Source organism: Triticum aestivum, chromosome 2D (genome assembly GCF_018294505.1).
Source record: "Triticum aestivum cultivar Chinese Spring chromosome 2D, IWGSC CS RefSeq v2.1, whole genome shotgun sequence".
Lineage (NCBI taxonomy): Eukaryota > Viridiplantae > Streptophyta > Magnoliopsida > Poales > Poaceae > Triticum > Triticum aestivum.
Window position 1 is genome coordinate 381,890,052 of NC_057799.1, and position 24,051 is coordinate 381,914,102.

At 43.9% G+C, this 24,051-nt stretch overlaps 2 protein-coding genes across 2 annotated transcripts; both read left to right on the plus strand.

The window, feature by feature from the left end:
- Positions 1 to 4,208: 4,208 nt before the first annotated feature.
- Positions 4,209 to 7,517, plus strand: LOC123053273 (serine decarboxylase 1). Its single transcript, XM_044476729.1, has 5 exons — positions 4,209 to 4,625; positions 5,862 to 6,093; positions 6,181 to 6,374; positions 6,457 to 6,590; positions 6,687 to 7,517. Exons 1-5 carry the CDS (start codon positions 4,355 to 4,357, stop codon positions 7,254 to 7,256), a joined length of 1,401 nt encoding a protein of 466 aa, XP_044332664.1. The 5' UTR covers positions 4,209 to 4,354; the 3' UTR covers positions 7,257 to 7,517.
- A 3,946-nt stretch (positions 7,518 to 11,463) lies between these two features.
- LOC123049380 (RING-H2 finger protein ATL72-like) lies at positions 11,464 to 12,379 on the plus strand. The gene has a single exon (XM_044472308.1). It carries the CDS (start codon positions 11,566 to 11,568, stop codon positions 12,160 to 12,162), a length of 597 nt encoding a protein of 198 aa, XP_044328243.1. The 5' UTR covers positions 11,464 to 11,565; the 3' UTR covers positions 12,163 to 12,379.
- Positions 12,380 to 24,051: the final 11,672 nt, after the last annotated feature.

Genomic DNA, 24,051 nt, shown 5'->3' on the forward strand with positions numbered 1-24,051 from the left:
AGTTGAGTACTTGTGAATTTGAGAAATACTTATTCTAAAGTTTATGATTCCCGTAGCATGCACGTATGGTGAATCGTTATGTGATGAAGTCGGAGCATGATTTATTTATTGATTGTCTTCCTTATGAGTGGCGGTCGGGGACGAGCGATGATCTTTTCCTACCAATCTATCCCCCTAGGAGCATGCGCGTAGTACTTCGTTTCGATAACTAATAGATTTTTGCAATAAGTATGTGAGGTCTTTATGACTAATGTTGAGTCCATGGATTATACGCACTCTCATCCTTCCACCATTGCTAGCCTCTCTAATACTGCGCACCTCTTTGCCGGTATCATATACCCACCATATACCTTCCTCAAAAAAGCCACCATACCTACCTATTATGGCATTTTCATAGCCATTCCGAGATATATTGCCATGCAACTTACCACTGTTCCATTTATTATGACACGCTCCATCATTGTCATATTGCTTTGCATGATCATGTAGTTGACATTGTATTTGTAGCAAAGCCACCTTCATAGTTCTTTCATACATGTCACTCTTGATTCATTGCATATCCCAGTACACCGCCGGAGGCATTCACATAGAGTCATAATTTGTTCTAAGTATTGAGTTGTAATTCTTGAGTTGTAAGTAATAAAAGTGTGATGATTATCATTATTAGAGCATTGTCCCATGTGAGGAAAGGATGATAGAGACTATGATTCCCCCACAAGTCGGGATGAGATTCTGGACTAAATAAAAAAAGGGAGAGAAGGCCCAATAAAAAAATGAGAGAAAAAGAGAGAAGGGACAATGTTACTATCCTTTTTCCACACTTGTGATTCAAAGTAGCACCAAGATCTTCATGATAGAGAGTCTCCTATGTTGTTATTTTCATATACTAGTGGGAATTTTACATTATAGAACTTGGCTTGTATATTTCAATGATGGGCTTTCTAAAAAATTCCCTAGGTCTTCGTGAGCAAGCGAGTTGGATGCACACCCACTTAGTTTCTTTTGTTGAGCTTTCATACACCTACAGCTCTAGTGCATCCGTTGCATGGCAATCCCTACTCACTCACATTGATATCTATTGATGGGCATCTCCATAGCCCGTTGATACGCCTAGTAGACGTGAGACTATCTTCTCCTTTTTGTCTTCTCCACAACCACCATTCTATTCCACCTATAGTGCTATGTCCATGACCCACACTCATATATTGCGTGAAGATCGAAAAAGTTTGAGAACATCAAAAGTATGAAACAATTGCTTGGCTTGTCATCGGGGTTGTGCATGATTTAAATACTTTGTGTGATGAAGATAGAGCATAGCCAAACTATATGATTTTATAGGGATAACTTTCTTTGGCCATGTTATTTTGAGAATACATGATTACTTTGTTAGTATGCTTGAAGTATTATTATTTTCATATTAATATTAAAGTTTTATCTTGAATCTTTCGGATCTGAACATTCATGCCACAATAAAGAGAAATATATTAAAGAATATGCTAAGTAGCATTCCACATAAAAAATTCTGTTTTTATCATTTACCTACTCGAGGACATGCATGAATTAAGCTTGGGGATGCTTGATACATCTCCAACGTATCTATATTTTTTGATTGCTCCATGCTATTATATATTCTGTTTTGGATGTTTAATGGGCTTATTTATACAATTTTATATTATTTTTGGGACTAACCTATTAACCAGAGGCCCAGCCCAAATTGCAGTTTTTTGCCTATTTCAGTGTTTCACACAAAATGAATATCAAGCGGAGTCCAAACGGAATGAAACCTTCGGGAGAGTTATTTTTGGAACAAATGTGATCCAGAGGACTTGGAGTGGACATCAATAAATCACCGAGGAGGCCACGAGGCACGGGGGCGCGCCCTCCACCCTCGTGGGACCCTCGTGGCTCCACCGACCTACTTCTTCCTCCTATATATACCTACGTACCCCCAATCCATCGAGGAGCACCACGAAAACCTAATTCCACCGCCGCAACCTTCTGTACCCGTGAGATCCCATCTTGGGGCCTTTTCCGCTGCTCCGCCGGAGGGGCATTGATCACGGATGGCTTCTACATCAACACCATAGCCTCTCCGATGATGTGTGAGTAGTTTACCTCAGACCTTCGGGTCCATAGTTATTAGCTAGATGGCTTCTTCTCTCTCTTTTGATCTCAATACAAAGTTCTCCTCGATTATCTTGGAGATCTATTCGATGTAATCTTCTTTTGCGGTGTGTTTGTCGAGATCCGATGAATTGTGGGTTTATGATCAAGATTATCTATGAACAATATTTGAATCTTCTCTGAATTCTTTTATGTATGATTGATTATCTTTGCAAGTCTCTTCGAATTATCAGTTTGGTTTGGCCTACTAGATTGATCTTTCTTGCAATAGGAGAAGTGCTTAGCTTTGGGTTCAATCTTGCGGTGCTCGATCCCAGTGACAGTAGGGGAAACGACACGTATTGTATTGTTGCCATCAAGGATAAAAAGATGGGGTTTATATCATATTGCATGAGTTTATCCCTCTACATCATGTCATCTTGCTTAAAGCGTTACTCCGTTCTTATGAACTTAATACTCTAGATGCATGCTGGATAGCGGTCGATGTGTGGAGTAATAGTAGTAGATGCAGGCAGGAGTCGGTCTATTTGTCACGGACGTGATGCCTATATACATGATCATACCTAGATATTCTCATAACTATGCTCAATTCTATCAATTGCTCGACAGTAATTTGTTCACCCACCGTAATACTTATCCTATCTTGAGAGAAGCCACTAGTGAAACCTATGGCCCCCGGGTCTATTCTCCATCATATTAATCTCCCGTCAACAAACTATTTCTATCTTTGTTTATTTTGCTTTCTTTACTTTTAATCTTTATCATAAAAATACCAAAAATATTGTATTATCATCTCTATTAGATCTCACTTTTGCAAGTGGCCGTAAAGGGATTGACAACCTCTTTATCGCGTTGGTTGCAAGGTTCTTAATTGTTTGTGTAGGTACGAGGGACTTGAGCGTGGCCTCCTACTGGATTGATACCTTGGTTCTCAAAAACTGAGGGAAATACTTACGCTACTTTGCTGCATCACCCTTTCCTCTTCAAGGGAAAACCAACGCAGTGCTCAAGAGGTACCAGCCGGCCTCCGAGGTGGACGAGTGACCCGGCGCGGGCTCCAGCGGAAGGGGCCGAACCCGGTGCTGTGGGCGGAAACAGCGTCGTGCGGCGGCACGGACGGCGGGGGCGCGAGGCTGGCACGTGGCAGCAACGGGCTCGGGGCGAGGTGGTGGCGGCGGATCCAGACGGAGGCCAGCGGGGCGGGGTCGCCGCGCGGCGCGGTGTGCTGCTGCTGGTAGTCGGGCGGCGTGACATGCTGTTGGTCGTGGCGCGGGGCTGCGGCTCCCGGCGGAGGCCCGGGGCGGGAAGTGTGCGTGAGGAAGCGCGGCACGCCAAGCGGAACGCCAGCACGCCCGGGTCCGTCGGCGGGCCCGTGTGGAGCAGGCGGCGGGCGGGCGGCAGCATGGCATGGGCTTGGGAGGGAGGGAGAGCGGCGCTGGGGCCGTGGCCGCGCGGGCGAGCGGCCATACGCCGGCGAGCGGGCCGAGGCCGTGGCCGCGCGGTCGAGCGGGAGACGGCGGTTGACGGGCACGAGGAGGAGCCGGCCGGGTTGCGAGCGCGAGGCTGCAGAGCGGGGCGGTGGCGAGCAGGAGGCTGCAGAGCGAGGCGGTGGCAAGCAGGCTGCTGCAGAGCCGGGGCGGTGGCAAGCAGGCTGCTGCAGAGCCGGGGCGGTGGCGAGCTTGAGCAAAGCACGCGCGCTTGGATGGTGTGGGGGGGACGAGTGAGTAGATATCATTTGGTTTCAGGCTAAATTTTTCGCCGGTAGCCCTCAAGAAGCCAAAAAAATACCTCGTGAGGCTCAACGGTTGGAGATGCTCTCAGAAGCCAGTCGGCAGTCTGCCGCCCCGCCCGTTTCGCGCAGCTTCGGCTAAAATGGAATGCGATGGGAACCGGCATGGGGCCTTGTTTGCAGCCTCGGGCGCAGAGAATCGGGTGGTGGGGCAGAGTATCGTCGGTTGGCCCTTCCGAGGCCCGAACGGAGGATGAAGGGAGGAGATTGGGCCATGGAGGTGTGGGCCCACACGATCACGACAGGCCAATCAACCAAAGCCTTTTCTTTTCTCCGATGCGAGGCACGCGGCACAGCCTACTCAATCAACCGAACCATTTCCATCCAGATCTCAAATCAAAACCGACGCAGCATTCCCACAGGATCTCGGCCCCTCCTCCGCCTCCTCCAATCCACACTCCCACTCCCCCTCCCCCGTTCCAACCGCCCCCGACGCCGGCCATGACGGGCACCATCGCGAATGGAGTGGCGGCGCCAACTGCCCCGGGGCTCCGCGAGAAGGCCGCCGCGGCGCCGCTGCCCGAGGAGCTGGCGCCGGAGGTGGTGGAGGGAGAGAGGGAGATCGTGCTGGGGAGGAACATGCACGCCTCCTGCTTCGCCGTGAAGGAGCCCGACGCCGACGACGAGTTCACCGGCGAGCGCGAGGCCACCATGGCCGGCGTCCTCGCGCGCTACCGCCGCTCCCTCGTCGAGCGCACCAAGCACCACCTCGGTAAAAGCCCCCTCCCTTCCTCCTCTGCTCGTTTCATGATCCTCGTGATCCGGTCCGGTTAGTGTAGACACACAGTGATCCTGGCCCCGATTTTATACTAACAATAGTATTTGCCCGTACAATGATAAATCCCGAGAGAACGTTTTTCATGTCAACTTTAGTTCACTTGAGATTGGCAAACATGTCAATTTTCTGACAAAAAAGCTACGAAGCACCGATACGGCGACACCGATACGCCGATACGAGTTCGGCGATACGGGATACGGCAATTTCTAGAAACGTCAATATGGCAAGTATATATACATAATTAATAAAATGGCGTGTAATAAAGATAAAACATACTAATAGAATGCGCGAGATGAGATCAAAATACTGCCCCATTGGTTGCCTCATGCATCTTTTCATGTCGTGAATGGTCATCGATGTCCTCAATCCTCGTCCATTAGCTTGCTGTCATGCCACTTCAGGCAGATTACATGGTGATTTGAGTATTTCCCTCCGTGCCAGTAGGCAGTAGCAGGAACATCAGCAAGCACCAAGCACATACGGGCATACGGCAAGCGCAGACACATGCCAGCAAGGCAGCCAAGCACATACGTCAAGCACACACACCGCAAGAATCAATTACCTCACTCTTGGCAGTGCGGCGGCGACGAACCAATCCTTTTTTTTTTGAGTTGCGGTGACGAACCAATCAGTTGGCGGCGGCGTGCTCGTCGCCCTCGATCCAATCGAGAAGTCGAACAGAGAGCGAGAGAGCACTTAGGCGTATACGTGGGCCTCTAATGGGCTCGAGGCTGCATGGCCGTGTCCTGCCTGTATCCCCGAGCGTGTCCCCAGCGTATCGTCATTTTTTTCTTTTTCTTTTTAATGGGAAATCATGATACGCCTGGGATACGAGTATCGCGGCCGTATCGTGCACATCGCCGTATCGGCAACGTGCAGTACGCGGACACGCCAACTTTTGACGTATCGGTGCTTCGTAGCAAAAAAATAAACTGGGACAAAGTTGCCATGTGTTAACAACTAAAGTTGCCATGAAAGAACGTTCTGGATGATATGCTTAAAATCCGAATGTTCGGGATTTATCGGGGTCCTAACCTTTTGGTGAGGTGGTGGAACGTGTATCTGAGTCCATCCAGTTCCTGTAGGTGCTAATTCATCCATGAATTTGGTTGAGTGCAAGACAACTGATCTACTTGCACTCTCACGACACTCTCATCTGTTTGCTTGTAGGCTACCCATACAATCTGGACTTTGAGTACGGTGCTCTTTCCCAGCTGCAGCACTTCTCCATTAACAACCTGGGCGACCCATTCATTGAGAGCAACTATGGCGTGCACTCTAGGCAGTTTGAAGTGGGTGTGTTGGATTGGTTTGCTCGCCTTTGGGACCTTGAAAAGGATGAATATTGGGGATACATTACAAACTGTGGCACTGAAGGAAATCTGCATGGGATTCTTGTCGGGTCAGTACTTACAATATACTCTTCTTTCTGACAGAGATATAGCTCTTCTTTCTGACATCTTATTTACATCTACAAACTGTTTTACAGAAGAGAAGTTTTCCCTGATGGGATCTTGTATGCCTCTCGTGACTCCCACTACTCAGTGTTTAAAGCAGCGAGAATGTACAGGATGGATTGCGTTAAAGTGGATACTCTTGTCTCTGGAGAAATAGATTGTGCAGATTTTGGGAGAAAGCTACTTGAAAACAAAGATAAACCTGCTATTATTAATGTCAACATTGGTGAGCTACATACACTCTTTACTCCACATGCAAATCTGCACCTTCATGATCGGGCTGTAAACCTAACTGTTCCTTCATGTAGGGACAACTGTCAAGGGAGCAGTTGATGATCTTGACTTGGTTATCGAAACACTTGAAAAAAGTGGGTTCAAGGATCGGTTTTATATACACTGTGATGGTGCTCTGTTTGGTCTGATGATGCCATTTGTTAAGCAGGTACCTCTATTTTGCACCCTAATGCCATAATGGTTATTTCTTTTGACACAATTGTTTTATTATCCTTGATTTATTTTCTTTATTGCTGATCATCAGGCACCTAGGGTATCCTTTAAGAAGCCCATTGGGAGTGTGAGTGTGTCTGGTCACAAATTTGTTGGATGTCCCATGCCCTGTGGTGTCCAGATAACAAGGTTGAATCACATAAATGCCCTTTCTAGCAATGTTGAGTATCTAGCTTCACGAGATGCTACAATCATGGGAAGCAGGAATGGTCATGCTCCCATCTTCCTATGGTACACCCTGAACAGGAAAGGCTATAAAGGTTTTCAGAAGGAAGTTCAGAAGTGCTTGAGAAATGCACATTACCTGAAAGATCGGCTCAAGGATGCTGGAATTAGTGCGATGCTTAACGAGCTCAGTAGTACAGTAGTTTTTGAGAGGCCAAAGGACGAAGAGTTTGTGCGACGGTGGCAGCTTGCTTGTGAGGGAAGTATATCACATGTTGTGGTAATGCCCAGCGTCACTGTTGATAAGCTGGATACTTTCTTAAATGAGTTGGTGGAGAAGCGGGTAACCTGGTACCAGGAAGGAAAATGCCAATCCCCTTGCATTGCAGCTGATGTAGGCCAGGAGAACTGTCTTTGTACTCTGCACAAGACATAAGTTTGTCAGGAGACACTCTCTCCGAGTTCAAACGTTGGATACTTGAGTATTTACATTGGTTGGTGTCGTTTTTACCACCTTCCAATCGTGCATCTTTCATTGTTCCTTGTTGTCACGGACTCGTATAAATTTAGTCCTTGCTTTATGTCTTTATGAGACAGATCTTAGCACAGTAGCATGCTGAACTTTATGTGGTGTATTCATCGTCTGTCTTCATCTATTCTTCTAATAAAGTTCTGTGCAAAGATGTATCCAAATGAAGTTACTGGTATCTTGTCCTGTATCGGCATGCCATATTCGTAACATATTTTGTGTTGTTTTACAAAGTATAGCAACTCATTTGCTAGTCATAATTTCGAATAAGACAGAATGCTTATTGTTATCTTACTCTTTTTCAGCATGTGCTGACCAACATATGGTTAAAATTGGAGTCGACTAACTGAGGACAATATTGTCAATTTTTTGTTTTTCTTGAGAAATAATGGGTCAATGACTCATAAGAATCCAGAAGAGTCTTAACACAGAAACATCCTTGCACATTTTATAGTAAAACTTAACTATCTAAAGTGCACTTATCCTAACACTAACTTGAGACTTTTTTATTCTTACATCCGTGTTCTGGCAGATTGTGGTGTAGATACAGGCGATAAGTAGGAATGCTACTTTTATGCATAAATGGCCTACCACTAGCAACAAAAGGTTAATCTATCTGTCAGATACTCAGATAAGGTCAGAACCTCTTGGCCGACTAAATGCCGCATCTATCTTTATATCTGGATTCAACCTATTTCTGTCAGCTGCCGGAATGCATCTAGAGGCGAGAAAGATGTGTTTCTGATTTCATGTGAAAAAAAAAAACAATGCCTGCTCTTGCATAGAGCTACTCCAAAAGTTGACCCCAAAGACTTGGACTCTGACATGGAAACTGACTCGGCTCTGACATTGGACTCTTATCCTAACTCTAAGCTTTCCTAATGTACTACCGACTGCCTGGACGGCTGGACCATCTAACTGGAACATCTGCTTCCGATTTCCCTGACAGGGAGTCCACAAATACCATTAAATAGACTACCTTCATGGGTGTTTTTCAGTTTACAGCTGATATGGGCCTTAGATTTATGAAATATATCCTAACTAGTAAAGATTGGAGGCAGCATGAAAAATAGTTGAATTTCCACGGTAACTAAGCTCTTTCACCGTGCAAGTGATAAGATGCTGCCTCATAAAGTAGGGATATTAATATGTCAGTGCCTCTTCAATTCAGGTGATCCATATCCAAAAAAAAAATGAGACCAATCCAAGGGCTAATCCTCATTGGCTTTTTTTTATAGGAGAAACTCCGTGAGCACCGCGTTCATTTGCTGATAGAGTCTATTGCTTGTTTTTTGCTGTTTCTATGGGTTCATGCTCATCTTAGCCCAGGTGATATTTAAATAACCTGTGGATCAGCTTTCACCACAGAGTGCTCTGAGCCTATTGTGCTTTGTTCTCCTTTTGACTGGTAGTCACACCTGATTATTTAAATGACACGCTTTTGATGTTCTATGGCTATTTAAGCTTTTGTTGTTATGATAGTTGGTGTCGATTAGATAACAATGGTCTTAATTCTTCTGTTTCTTTATCTTTTTTTATTGCCTGTTTCAAGTCTCTTTCGGAATTCAAAGTCTTCTCCAGTCTCGATAGACTTGTAACAAATGTATCATTTTCCTAAGAACAATACAACATGCCCTTTTGTCTCACGCCCTTCCGGATCCGGTCACCCCACTCTCCTCATATCGGTTTTGCTAATCGCTGCCACTGAATGATGTGTATACCCTCCACCATTTGGGTATATCCTCTCTCATCACTGTCTAGTGTGGCCGCCTCTCCCTGTTGCTGCAGCAGCAAAAGATGCTGAGTTATATATTTTCAGAAACCTTTGTTACATGCTAATACGCATTTAAAGCAAACTGCGGAATAGTGATTCAAACTTTGTGGCTTTATGCATGCTGTGCCCAATATAACATGGTTGACTTAACCCTATTCCTTATATCTACTCCCTCCGTTCCTAAATATAAGTCTTTATAGAGATTCCACTATAAACTACATACAAATGTATATAGATGCATTTTAAGTGTGGATTCATTTATTTTGCTCCGTATGCAGTCCATCTAGTGAAATCTCTACAAAGACTTACATTTAGGAACGGAGGAAGTAGTAGATATCTGCTAACCTGATGTGGTGCAAGAGTGTGTTGGCAAGGGCTAACTGCATTCAGGAAGTTGCGACACGGGCTTTCTTTCCGTTTTCCGCAGCAAGTTATCTGGAGCAGCATTCATCAGCATCCATACTTTTTTACGTTGATTTCCCTTTCTTGTCATGCGTTGCCTTTTGTTCTTTTTGCGGTACCTGGACGGAGGCCATTTCTCCTGACGGGTAACCTATAGGTTTGAGGCATTGTGCTCTTCTTGTAACTTGAATGGTTAAATATACCAAGTCTAAAAAGCACAAAGTGACTTAAGATAAGGTTAAATTAGGGGCAGCTTGGAAGGATGGCATGATTTACACGTAGATGTCTACAAGTTCATCACTGAAGAAGGTCTGGTACAATGGTCAGAGCTTGTGGCAAACAATTTTTGTGTATGTTAGAAACGAGAAGTCGGAGCCATTGGTGCGTACTTTCTTGACATCATAAGAGGAGCTCATAGGATAGCTTTGGTCTTTGCAGATAAGCACGAGTAGAAATTAAAAACACCGCCCATGGGCACTAACAGGCCGTTGATTATCCTACTGAGCTGACCCTGCTGATCCGCATGATGTCTGTCAATGCTGTTGCCTGAATTTTATCTCCAAAATCTTCTCACTTGTTTTATGATCTTGGGCATTGCCTGATCTACATTCCCTGGTCCAGCTGCCGCAGTCGAAACATTGGATCCTTCGTCATCCTACGTCCGGGCTCATCCGAAGCAACTGAAGTTATCTTGTACTTGACACAGATATTTCCTAACAGATCAATACCAATGAAACACCCCTCCTCGTGCTTCATTGTTAGGGTACTCTGAATTATGTCTATAGCTTTACTAAAGTAGATACACAAGATCTCAGATGTAACTGGCTTTGATACAACAGAAAACAGTAAGCCATTATGCTTGTAACTGTCAGCAACGTGCGAAAGAAACGTACATTTTCATGGAGGAAGCAGCACTCATCATGGTTTATATGAAATGATGATGCTTCGTTGCACACCATATAGCTTAATTTTTGTGCGAGGATTGCTTTGCTGTCGACTAATCAGTCATCTAACAGGTGCTTTAGCCACTAGGACTGCTGCTGATGACCCAGGTAGCTCTTATTTGACAAATCACCCTCCGGTTTGCTGTGCTGTATGGCTGATTCTGATGCACTCAAAGTGGAACAATGGGGAATAATGATCCTCCTTTTCTGTTCCTCTCTTAGTATTCGCTGCAGTCCTTATCGCTTCTGTTGCTGTATAGTTAATTTCAAGTTGCAACAGCTATATAAACAAATCTATACCAAGTTGCAGTTGATTGTCCTTGGATCTATCTGTCCATGCCAAAATATTTGCGGGGCGGTTTCACGATCCGTCGGGCTAATAACATTTCAATAACATATCCAGAGTGCACTTTCCTGCAGTTATGAGTGGTGTTTCCGTAAACTTGCAGGAATGGCATGTCAGTAAAAATTTGTTGTTCTCTCTGTGGCATAGTTAATAAAATTATGCAGTTAATCCAGAGGGTCTCATGAACTCACTCGTAAAGGTCAAATATATAGATCTCGTTACGATCAGAATGTTCAAAACCACCCAGGATGACCTTAGAGCTGGTTTGAAAGGATGCAACTAGAGCAAATACCTCGGTATTGTATTTTGAAATCGAACAAGACAAGGTCTCATTCCATTTTATACAGTTCCGATCTCCTTGCTTCCATATGCAGAATTATTAGGCAGACAAGACATGGTGCTCCGTATGGCCCCTCTGATTCTCAGAAAACGCACCGAGATCAGATGCAGCCCACTTGCCACAAGCAAAGAATTTCCAATTGTGCCATTCGCCAGGTTGCATTTGTTTCTATTGGCTGGTAAGGACAAAAAGGTCAGCCTGCCCTACCAAATAAAATAATTCACGCCATATTGTTGAAGCCTTAAACCTTATCACGAGCCTATAAATACCTGAGCATAACCCCGGCTTATGATTCTACCTGGGCCAAATCAACATAGCAGCAATACAGAAAGACCTAGTACGAAGCTAGATCGATCCACGTTCGTTGCAGTTACTTGCAGGATTCTGAAGAAAGATTACCAAGAGTGAACATGTACTCAAGAAGGACACTGCTTCACACTCCTTCATTCTCTGGGGGGCAGCCCTCCGGACCAAGCCAGCCGGTGACCGACGGCGGCGCTCCGGGAAGCAACTTCGACGCGAACGTGGTGATGATCCTCGCCGTCCTCCTCTGCGCGCTCATATGCGCGCTGGGGCTCAACTCGATCGTCCGGTGCGCGCTCCGGTGCTCGAGCCGGGCGGCGGCGGCGGACGCGGAGCCCAGCCGGGTGGCGCGGCTGGCCAAGGGCGGGCTGAGGAGGAAGGCCGTCCGGGCCATGCCGATCATGGTCTACTCCGCGGGGCTGAAGCTCAACACCGCCTGCCCGATGTGCACCATCTGCCTCTCGGACTTCGAGGCCGGGGAGCACGTCAAGGTCCTCCCCAAGTGCAACCATGGCTTCCACGTCAGATGCATTGACCGGTGGCTCCTCGCGCGCTCCACCTGCCCGACGTGCCGCCAGTCCTTGTTCGCCGAGCCGCACAAGGCGTGTGGGTGCTCCGAGGCCAGCCAGGTCGACCCGGCGCGTGTCCACTCTGTGCTTGTGCCGCTCAGGCCTGAAGGTTTGATCACCACGTATGATTTTTAGTTGCTTCAAGTTGTTGCATGAAAGATGACGGAGCGGGGTGTAAAGCAACAGAAGGTTGTGTTCACTCGGTGTTGTTGCCAAAAACTGGCTTGTAGCCCTCTTACTCCTGCACAATGTGTAGTCCCTAGCTAGTAGTGGAAGAAATTGTACATTTCCTCCGTGTTTCAGCAGCTCATGTGTTGATGTCAATTATTGCGATGAGTTTCTGCGAATCACATTCGAATGCCACTTTGTTGAAAAGGAAAAAAGAAGAGAAGGAGAAGATTGCAGGTCTAATCATATGGCAGTGCCGCACCACCGGTCCAGCATTATGACTGTGATTGGATTTGGAGGTCAACCTTTCGAGCGGTTGCTAAGGTTCAAGTTTTCAGTGGAGGCAGCATATTCTCGAGCCATTACCAAGAGATCAGGGCCTTGTAGTCTACTACTACTACTACTTCGTAGCTAAGCCTTAGTGATCAGTGTTATGGCCCCATAATTGACGGCTGGGTCCACACCCGGCTATAGGCATGGTCATGTGTCATCTGCTGCTCATCTACATGGGATCACGAAGTGATGGGCCAATGTCATGTGTCGCATTGCTATTGCTTAACTATTCTTTCTTCTATTCCTCTAACTAAGGCTGGCGAATTTCAGTCAGAACTGTGGTTTACAGAACATTGGGTTCTGCTCACTGAAAACGAAAATCGCCTGGATGCCCACTCGATGGAAAAGCTGAGATCTTTCTGCAGCTTGTGCGGCTCCGTTGGACCGGGCACTTCAATGCCACAATGATTATGAGAATGTTGTCACAGTGTTACGAAGAATGTAGTGATTGTTTCCTGTACCATTCTTCTTTTCTGAGGAAAGTTGTACTATTCTTCTAAAGGCCCCATTCACAGGATTTGTACTACCAAGTGGAGTTCATGTTATTCCTTTCATTCCATAATGTAGTGCGTTCACGCTTTTTGAGATTTAATTTTGATAATAAATTTAACCAACAAGAATGGCTGCGATGGAAGCATGACAGATACCTTTGAATTCGTATTCGAAAGAAGTTTTTAAAGGTATAATTTTTCAGTAAAATAATTTATGTATTATTGATTTTATTTATGGTCAAAGTTGAATCTCGAAAAGCATGAACACACTACAACATGGAATGGAGGGAGTATTAATTGCAATAATGGGTAAAGGGTCTCGTTGAATTATTGGTGTGCAATAATGGGTAATAGTTCCTGCTAGTAGTTCTTCGCATTAACCGTGTCTCTGCAGGTTTTCTATCCTTCTGGTTAAAAGCTTTATTATTTTTTCCCTTGGTTATATCAATACAAAGGAAACTTCATTCCAATTTTAACAAAAGAAGCATTTCTTATGACAAAAACGGTGTTTTTTTATTGGGCGAAACTTTTTTTTTCAACATGCATCAAAATGTCCTTTAGGGAGTATTGATTTTTTTTCCTTCGTAGCTAAGCCTTAGTGATCAGTGTTATGCCCCCATAATTGGCGACTGGGTCCACACCCGCGGCTATAGGCATGGCCACTTCGGCTATATGTGTCATCTGCTGCTCGTCTACATGGGATCACGAGGTGATGGGCCAATGTCATGTGTCGCATTGCTACTGCTTAACTATCTTTCTTCTGCTCTAACTTACTAGCTGTGGTTTAGAGGAACATTGGGTTGTGTTCACTGAAAACGAAAACCGCCTGGATGCCCACTCAATGGAAAGCTGAGATCTTTCTACAGCTTATGCGGTTCCGTTAGACCAGGCACTTAAATGTCACTATGATTATGAGAATGTTGCAACAGTGTTATGAAGAATGTAGTGATTGTTTCCTGCCATTCTTCTTTTCGGAGGGAAGTTGTACTATTCTTCTAAAGGCCCCATTCACAGGATTTGTAGTGCTAAGGTTCATGTTATTGATGACAATAATGGGTAAAGGGTCTCGTTGAATTATTGGTGTGCAATAATGGGTAATAGTTCCTGATAGTAGTTCTTTGCTTTAACCGTGTCTCGGCAGGTTTTCTGTCATTCTTGCTATGTTTTTTCTCTTGGTTATATCAATACAAAAGAAAACTTCATTCCAATTTTAACAAAAGAAGCATTATTTCTTATGACAAAAACGGTGAATTTTTGTTGGGCGAAACCTTTTTTTTCAACGTGCATCAAAATGTGCTTCATTTTGTAATTAGAAAAAGGCACCGAGAAGGCGCAAGTCGACGCCTTTAAGATGGTAGTGTGGACGTGTCGGGGCAAAACTATCGACCCCGCCGCATAGGTGTTCGGAGTTGCGGCAGCGATGGGCATGACTATCATGTGTCTCCAAGAGACTAAGTTATCCGATGTATCATCGGATTTGGTTATGGAAGCTTACGTGTAGATTTGATGGTTATTTCTGCTTGCCAGTTGTCGACATGAGGGGTGGTATCCTTGTGGTTTGGACGAGTCACACGGTTTGGTTGAGCAACGTTTGCTTATCGGACAATTGTGTTACGACTCTGGTCTTCCCTTCCCTCGGGACATTGGTTGACTTGAATACACGCACGACAAGAGGATGCAAACAAATTCACTTTCCTCTACGTGATGCTAGAGGTAAGAGTTGTCTGACCAGGCCCCTGTGTCATCTGCGGTGACTATAATATGATCTACCATGACGAGGACAAGAGCAAGGACAACCCGCACCGCCACATGATGGGGAGATTACGATGCTTCCTCAATGATTGTGAGATCGAAGAGCTACACCTCTACGGTCTTTGCTAAACATGATCTAATAAGGGTGGCGCTCCCATGTTGGTCAACCTTGATAGTGTGTTCCGCACGGTGAACTGGGAGAAGCTGCATATAGTTGTTTGCTCCATTATCTCTCACTGCCATCTCCGACCATTGCCCCTTACTCCTGATTGCACATCACGCACCCCCCTTGTCCGCAATGTTTCTAGTTTGAGAGGTTTTGGGTCCAGGAGGGTGGATTTATGAAGAAGGTTAGGGTGAGTTGGGTTGTCGCAACTTACGAGGCTGACCCCTTCCATTGGCTTGTACTCAGCTCAAGAGAGCAACCCACTATCTGATGAGCTAGAGCGACATGGGGGTGGGTTGTGTGGCTATAGCTCATGCTCGCCCATGAGTCCATGATTCCATTAGACGTGGCCATGGAGATGTGACAATTTTCAGAGCTCGAGCATCAGTTGTGTGCTAGCCTTAAGCATGCCTACCTTGGGCTCGCTTCAATTGAGCGCACCATGGCTCGTCGATGGTTGAAGATTGTGTGATTGGGTGTGGGCGATGCCAGCACAACATTCTTCCAACAACACACCTCCTATCAGAAGCAGAAGAAGGCGATCCACGATATAGTGGTTAATGGCGTGGCAGTCTTTGACCAGGCGTCCATGGCCAAGGCTCCCTTCAAGCACTTTAACTCACTTATCGTAGGATTTAGCAACATGAGTTCTGACTGAACCTTGATTTCCTAGATTCGTGTCTGGTGAACTTGGCTAGCCTCGGCGAGCCCTTTAAGGAGGAGGAATTTTCACTAGTAGAAAACAAGGCTTTTGTCCTGGCCAGATAAAAGCATTAGTCCCGGTCGTGTTACGAATCAGGACTAATGGCAGCATTAGTCCCGGTTTTAGAGGCTAGGACGCCGGCCGTACCTCGGCAGGCATCAATCCCGGTTCGAGACACAAACCAGGACTAAAGGTGTTGCTGCCCTTTAGTCCCGGTTTGTGTCTGGAACCGGGACTAAAGGGTAGGCCTCTAGTCCCAGTTTTGGACACAAACCGGGACTAACGTTTTGCCTATATATATCCACGCTTCCCCATGTCCTCTGTGTTTTGGCCGTGGAAGGGTGGGAGGTGTGGGCTACTCTGTTTTGTGCCTATATATGCACATGAGGTGTTCGATGAAATGCCTGAGCCTCACTTAAGCTTCCTCCTTTGTTCTTCCTCCAAGCTACATTTTCCCCAAGATTTGTCTAGGTTTGGTGGTGCACCAGCTACACAAGTGTTCTAAAAGGTTAGAAAACTTCATCCTTTCATCTCTCACCGCTAGTTTAGCTCATTTCAAATGCTCTAGAAGTAGAGTGGTTTGTGGGTTTTAGTGGAGGAGTGTATGTGGGAGATCGTTTGATTTAGATGCATAATTTGAGCTCAAATTAACTTCTTAGAGTCTGCACATGTGTAGGATGTCGTCCCGTCCCCGTCTCCGTCCTCACTGCCGTCGATCGCCCGCGGTGATCTCGTCGCCGGCACCACTGTGGTGAGCCTCTTGTTCTTATCTTATTTTTAAAAGAAAAAATTCTTGTATTATTTAGATAGCTACTTGTATAATTTTCTTAATTTTATTATTGTTTGTTATTATATGCCATGGTTTTGGTATCCGCCCTCGTCGGCTCTCGTCCGGTCTATGATTCGGATGTGGTATATTGTCTTTTATAACTATTTGTTTCATTTAGTGTTTATGACAATTATGCCGACCAACGTGACATAGATCTCTTTATCTAGGAGGTATGTGAACCGAAAATTCCAACCGACCCTCCTGTCGAGAGGTTAAATTTGGTTGGAAAAGAAAACAATTATTTGAAAGAAAAATTGAAAAGAATTGAAGAGGAGAAGATGAAATTGGAGTTGCATGTTGCCGATGTCGTCGATGATCACAAGATCCAGATGGATGCAATGCGCTTGAAGATTAGAAAGAGTAGAAAATATGCCATTGATAATGAGGTTTGGTGTCATTATGCTGTTGGATCAATTGTTACCTTAGTTGCGATTTTGATCGCATTTGTTGTTGCATTTAAATGTTTACATAGTTGTATGTTAGTTTCAATGTATGTTTTAATTAGATGCTCTAGAGAGTTGTATGTTGTTCTATGAGAACTATGTATGAACTTTATGTATTTATTTTTTTCAGTAATAACATTTGATCACTACTGTAGTTTGGTTTTAATGTGATGATGAACTTGTATTAATTTGGTCATTTCTCTATTCATGATGTTCTGTAATGGTTTTTGATACACTTAATTATATAATGCATGTAGATGAACCGGCAATGGATGTACGGTGACCGACGCACCTCCGAGTACATTACGGGCCTGCATATTTTTCTCGATGTGGCTGAGGCAACCAAGCAGAATGGTTTTATGTATTATCCATGTACTATCTGTGGGAATACGAAGGCTTACTCTGACTCGAGAACCCTTCGCTTACACCTGCTTGAGAAGGGTTTCATGCCACACTATAATGTTTGGACCAAGCACGGAGAAATAGGAGTTATGATGGAAGACAACAAAGAAGAAGAGGATGATGACAACTATCCCCCTGAATACCGTGATACTGCAATGGGGGAAGCTGAAGATCAAGAGGAACCAGATGATGTGCCCGATGATGATCTTCGTCGGGTCATTGTTAATGCACATAGAGAATGCCAAAGTGAAAGGGAGAAGTTGAAGTTCGATCGCATGTTAGAGGATCAAAAAAAAGGGTTGTACCCAAATTGCGAAGATGGCAACACAAAGCTCAGTACCGCACTGGAATTACTGCAATGGAAGGCAGAGAATGGTGTATCTGAAAAGGGATTTGGAAGCTACTGAAAATAGTGAAGAAGAAGCTTCCAAAGGATAACGAATTGCCTGACAGTACGTACGAAGCAAAGAAGGCTCTTTGCCCTCTAGGATTGGAGGTGCAGAAGATACATGCATGCCCTAACGACTGCATCCTCTACCGTGGTGAGTACAAGAATTTGAACGCATGCCCAGTCTGCGGTGCATTGCGGTATAAGATCAGACGAGATGACCCTAGTGATGTTGAGGGCGAGTGCCCCAGGAAGAGGGTTCCTGCCAAGGTGATGTGGTATGCTCCTATAATACCATGGTTGAAACGTCTGTTCAGAAACAAAGAGCATGCCAACTTGTCGCGATTGCACAAAGAAGACCATAATGAAGACGAGAAGTTGAGAGTACCCGCTGACAGGTTGCAGTGGAGAAAAATCGAGAGAAAGTGGCAAGACTTTGCAGATGACGCAAGGAACGTATGGTTTGGTTTAAGTGCAGATGGCATTAATACTTTTGGGGAGTAGATCAGCGATCATAGCACCTGGCCCATGACTGTATGTATCTATAACCTTCCTCCTTGGTTGTGCATGAAGCGGAAGTTCATTATGATGCAAGTGCTCATCCAAGGCCCTAAGCAACCTGGCAACGACATTGATGTGCACCTAAGGTCATTAGTTGAAGAACTTTTACAGCTGTGGGATAAAAAAGGTGTACGTGTGTGGGATGAGCACAAACAGCAGGAATTTGACCTACGAACGTTGCTGTTTGTAACAATCAATGATTGGCCTGCTCTTAGAAACCTTTCAAGACAGACAAACAAGGGATACAATGCATGCACGCACTGTTTAGATGAGACAGAAAGTATATATTTAGACAAATGCAGGAAGAATGTGTACCTGGGACATCGTCGATTTCTTCCAACCAAGAATACCTTAAGGAAGAAAGGCAAGCATTTCAAAGGTGAGGCAGATCACCAGAAGAAGCTTATCCTTCGTACTGGTGCTGATATACTTGATATGGTTAAGGATTTACAAGTAATCTTTGGAAAGGGTCCTGGCGGACAATCTGTTCCGAATGACGCTGAGGGACGCGCACCCATGTGGAAGAATAAATCTATATTTTGGGACCTACCCTATTGGAAGGACCTAGAGGTCCGCTCTGCAATCGACGCGATGCATGTGACGAAGAATGTTTGCGTGAACCTACTAGGCTTCTTTGGCATGTACGGGAAGACAAAAGATACACCGGAGGCACGTGAGGACCAGCAACGTGTGAACGAAAAAGACGGCATGCATCCAAAGCAGTATCCAGGTCCTGCCAGCTACGCTCTTACCAAAGCAGAGAAGGAAATCTTCTTTGAATGCCTGCTCGGTATCAAGGTCCCGTCTGGCTTCTCGTCGAATATATAGGGAATAATAAATATGGCAAAGAAAAAATTCCAGAACCTAAAGTCTCATGACTGCCACGTGATTATGACGCAACTGCTTCCGGTTGCATTATGGGGGCTTCTACCATAAAATGTTTGATTATCCATTGTGAAGCTATGTGCATTCCTCAATGCAATTTCTCAGAAAGTTATCGATCCAGAAATCATACCAAGGTTACAGAATGATTTGGTCCAATGTCTTGTCAATTTCGATTTGGTGTTCCCACCATCCTTCTTCAATATTATGACGCACGTCCTAGTTCACCTAGTCGACGAGATTGCCATTCTGGGTCCTGTATTTCTACACAATATGTTCCCCTTTGAGAGGTTCATGGGAGTCTTAAAAAATATGTTTGTAACCATGCTAGGCTAGAAGGAAGCATCTCCACGGGCCATCAAACAAATGAGGTCATTGGGTTTTGTGTTGACTTTATTCCTGGCCTTAAGCCGATTAGTGTCCCTCAATCATGGTATGATACGTCTCCAACGTATCTATACTTTTTTATTGTTCCATGCTATTATATTATCTGTTTTGGATGTTTCATATGCATTAATATGCTATTTTATATTATTTTTGGGACTAAGTTTCTATTTTTCCTTGCTTTTTAGCTTCGCGGAAAAGGAATACCAAACGGAATAAAACCTTAGTGATGATTTTTCTTGGACCAGAAGACACCCAGGAGACTTGGAGATCAAGTCAGAAGACCACGAGGCGGCCACAAGGGTGGAGGGCGCCCCTAGGGGGGTAGGGTGCGCCCCCTACCTCGTGGGCCCCTCGGTGATCCCCTGACCTAGCTCTGCCTCCTATATATTCATATATATTCCCAAACCACCCGAAGCATCCACGAAAACACTTTTCCACCGCCGCAACCTTCTGTTCCCGTGAGATCCCATCTTGGGGCCTTTTCCGGCATCCTGCCGGAGGGGGATTCGATCACGGAGGGCATCTACATCAACTCTATTACCCTTTCGATGAAGCATGAGTAGTTTAGCTCAGACCTACGGGTCCATAGCTAGTAGCTAGATGGCTTCTTTTCTCTCTTTGATTCACAATACCATGTTCTCCTTGATGTTCTTGGAGATCTATCCGATGCAATCTTATTTTGTGGTGTGTTTGTCGAGATTCGATGAATTGTGGATTCATGATCAGCTTATCTATGAATATTATTTGAATCTTCTCTGAATTCTTATATGCATGATTTGGTATCTTTGTAATTCTCTTCGAACTATCGGTTTAGTTTGTCCAACTAGATTGGTTTTTCTTGCAATGGGAGAAGTGCTTAGCTTTGGGTTCAATCTTGCGGTGTCCTCTCCTACTGACAGTAGGGGCAGCGAGGCACATATTGTATTGTTGCCATCGAGGATAAAAAGATGGGGTTTACATCATATTGCTTGAGTTTATTCCTCTACATCATGTCATCTTACTTAAAGCGTTACTCTGTTCTTCATGAACTTAATACTCTAGATGCAGGCAGGAGTCGGTCGATGCGTGGAGTAATAGTGGTAGATGCAGGCATGAGTTAGTCTACTTGACACAGACGTGATGCCTATATTACATAATCACTGCCTTGGATATCGTCATAACTTTACGCTTTTCTATCAATTGCTCGACAGTAATTTGTTCACCCACCGTATTATTTGCCTTCAAGAGAGAAGCCTCTAGTGAAACCTATGGCCCCCGGGTCTATTTTCCATCATATTAGTTTCCGATCTACTATTTGCAATCTTTACTTTCAGATCTATACAACAAAAAACCCAAAAATATTTTATCTTTTGTTTTGTTTTATCTATCTCTATCAGATCTCACCTTTGCAAGTGACCGTGAAGGGATTGACAACCCCTTTATCGCGTTGGGTGCAAGTGTTTGATTGTTTGTGCAGGTATTGGTGATTTGTGCATTCTTCTCCTACTGGATTGATACCTTGGTTCTCAAACCGAGGGAAATACTTATCTCTACTTTGCTGCATCACTCTTTCCTCTTCAAGGGAAAAACCAACGCAAGCTCAAGAAGTAGCACGGTATGAGGGGAGAGAGACTGGAAAAGGCATGCTAGGAGAGGATTCAATAATATGTAGGGACGTGCATTCTTGGGCGCAAGCACACTACACAGTTCTACAGAATTCTACCTTGGTGGCCTCGTATATCAATGAACATAAGAATATTCTACACTCCAAACACCCAGAGCAATCTGACGACTGGATTACACGTGAACACATCGGGACTTTGGCAGTTGGTTGCAAACACATCTCATGCATGACAACACTATTGGAGATGAGCTGTACTTGTTGGCTAGGACACCATCTTCAACTGTATTGACTTATCAAGGCTACGAGATAAATGGGAATACATTTTACACGATCGCCCAAGATAAAAAGAGCACCAACCAAAACAGTGGTGTCCGCTTTGATGCAGCAAACAACAATAGGGCAAAGGACACATATTATGGTTACATAGAGGAGATATGGGAACTTGACTATGGACATGAATTTAAGGTCCCTTTGTTTTGGTGCAAATGGGTCAATCTGTCAGGAGGCAGGGTATAGGTAGACCCGCAGTACGGAATGACAACAGTGGATCTCAACAATCTTGGGTACACAGACGGACCCTTCGTCCTAGCCAATGATGTGGCGCATGTTTTCTATGTGAAGGACATGTCTACCAAACCGAGAAAAAGAAAAGATAAGGAAGCGAATACATCATACGATGAGCCAAAAGCGCCACATAGTCTTTCAGGGAAAAGAAACATCGTGGGAGTGGAGGACAAGACAACCATGTCTGAAGATTATGAAAAGTTTCATGAAATTCCTCCGTTCAAAGTGAAGGTTGACCCAAGCATCCTGTTAAACGATGAAGATTATCCATAGTTACGGCGCAATAAGCAAGGGACACTCGCGAAGAAAAAGTGAAGACTTTCTCCCTTTGTAATAGATGAGTTTTCATCTGAAACCCTGATACTTCGAAAGAGATTGTCCAGTTTGTACACGAAGTGCATCCAGTTTTTCCCATAATCCTCTCAACCTTTTAGCATATGCTATGGTGAAATTATGATACCATGCCAAGTTTCAACCTTTTCAGAGTTCATTTGTAGTGCTTTTCAATTTCAGGGTCATTTAGCTCAAAATAAATCATTAAATGCATGAAAAATAGCAAATGAAGTCAGAAAAGGGTTGAAAATTGATGATGTGCCTTTGAATGGTGCATATTGAACGCACAAAAAGTCTGGAGTTAAAATATATTAAAAAAGTTGAAATCCCTTTTGTAATAGATGATTTTTCGTCCGAAACACTCATACTTCGAAAGAGATTGTCTAGTTTGTACACGAAGTGCATCCAGTTTTTCCTGTAACCCTCTCAAATTTTTCGAACATGCTATGTGGGTGAAATTATGATACCATGCCAAATTTCAACCTTTTCAGAGTTCATTTGTAGTGCTTTTAAATTTCAGGGTCATTTAGCTCAAAGAATGAACTAATAGCAAAAAGAATGAACTAAAAAGCTTTTATAAAACTCTAATAGCAAAAAGAATGAACTAAAAAGAATCAATTAAAATATTTTATTATGATCAACTAAACAAAACTATAATATTCTTCAATTGCAAAAAGAATCAACCAAAAAGAATCATAATAACTAAAATTATCAAAGTGTTTTTTTCTTACAAACTTTAATAGCAAAAAGAATTTTCATAAAGTATTTTTTGTTACAAACTTTAATAGCAAACTAAAAAGCTTTTATAAAACTCTAAAGCAAAATGAATCAACTAAAAAAATCAATAAAAAATAAAACTTATGAACCTAAAATTATATAAAATTTATGCAACAAAAATATATAACTAAATTATATAAAATTATGCAACTAAAATTATATAAAATTTATGCAACTAAAATTATATAACTAAAAATAACATATGCAAAAAATAACATTAATAATTTTAAAACATAACGTATGCAAAAAAATAAAAAAGCCCGCCTATTAAACAACCACGGCCTGCATACGACTATAAACCCTACATATGGGTCAGGATGCATGCACGCACTGCAAGCAGACCCAATGATGACCCACAAGTATAGGGGATCAATTGTAGCCCTTTTTGGTAGGTAAGAGTGTCGAACCCAACGAGGAGCAGAAGGAAATGACAAGTTGTTTTCAGTAAGGTAATGTCTGCAAGTGCTGAAATTGTAAGTAGCGGAGTAGTTTGATAGCAAGATAATTTGTAGTGAGCAAGTAACGATAGTAGTAACGAAAGTGCAGCAAGGTAGCCCAATCCTTTTGAGGCAAAGGACAGGCCAAAACGGTCTCTTATGATAAGCAAAGCGTTCTTGAGGGTACACGGGAATTTCATCTAGTCACTTTCATCATGTTGGTTCGATTTGTGTTCGCTACTTTGATAATTTGATATGTGGGTGGATCGGTGCTTAGGTGCTGTTCTTACTTGAACAAACCTCCTACTTATGATTAACCCTCCCACAAGCATCCGCAACTACGGGAAAAATATTAAGAATAAATTTTAACCATAGCATTAAACTTTTGGATCCAATCGGTCCCTTACGGAATAGCGCATAAGCTGGGGTTTAAGCTCCTGTCACTCTCGCAACCCATCATCTAATTACTACTCCACAATGCCTTCCCTTAGGCCCAAATATGTTGAAGTGTCATGTAGTCGACGTTCAGATGACACCACTAAGGGAATCACAACATACATACTATCAAAATATCGAACACATATCAAATTCACATGATTACTTGCAACGTGATTTCTCCCGTGACCTCAAGAACAAAAGTAACTACTCACAAATGATAATCATGCTCAAGATAAGAGGGGTATTAAATAGCATAATGGATCTGAACATATAATCTTCCACCGAATAAACCATATAGTAATCAACTACAAGATGTAATCAACACTACTAGTCACCCACAAGCACCAATCTATAGTTCCGGTAACAA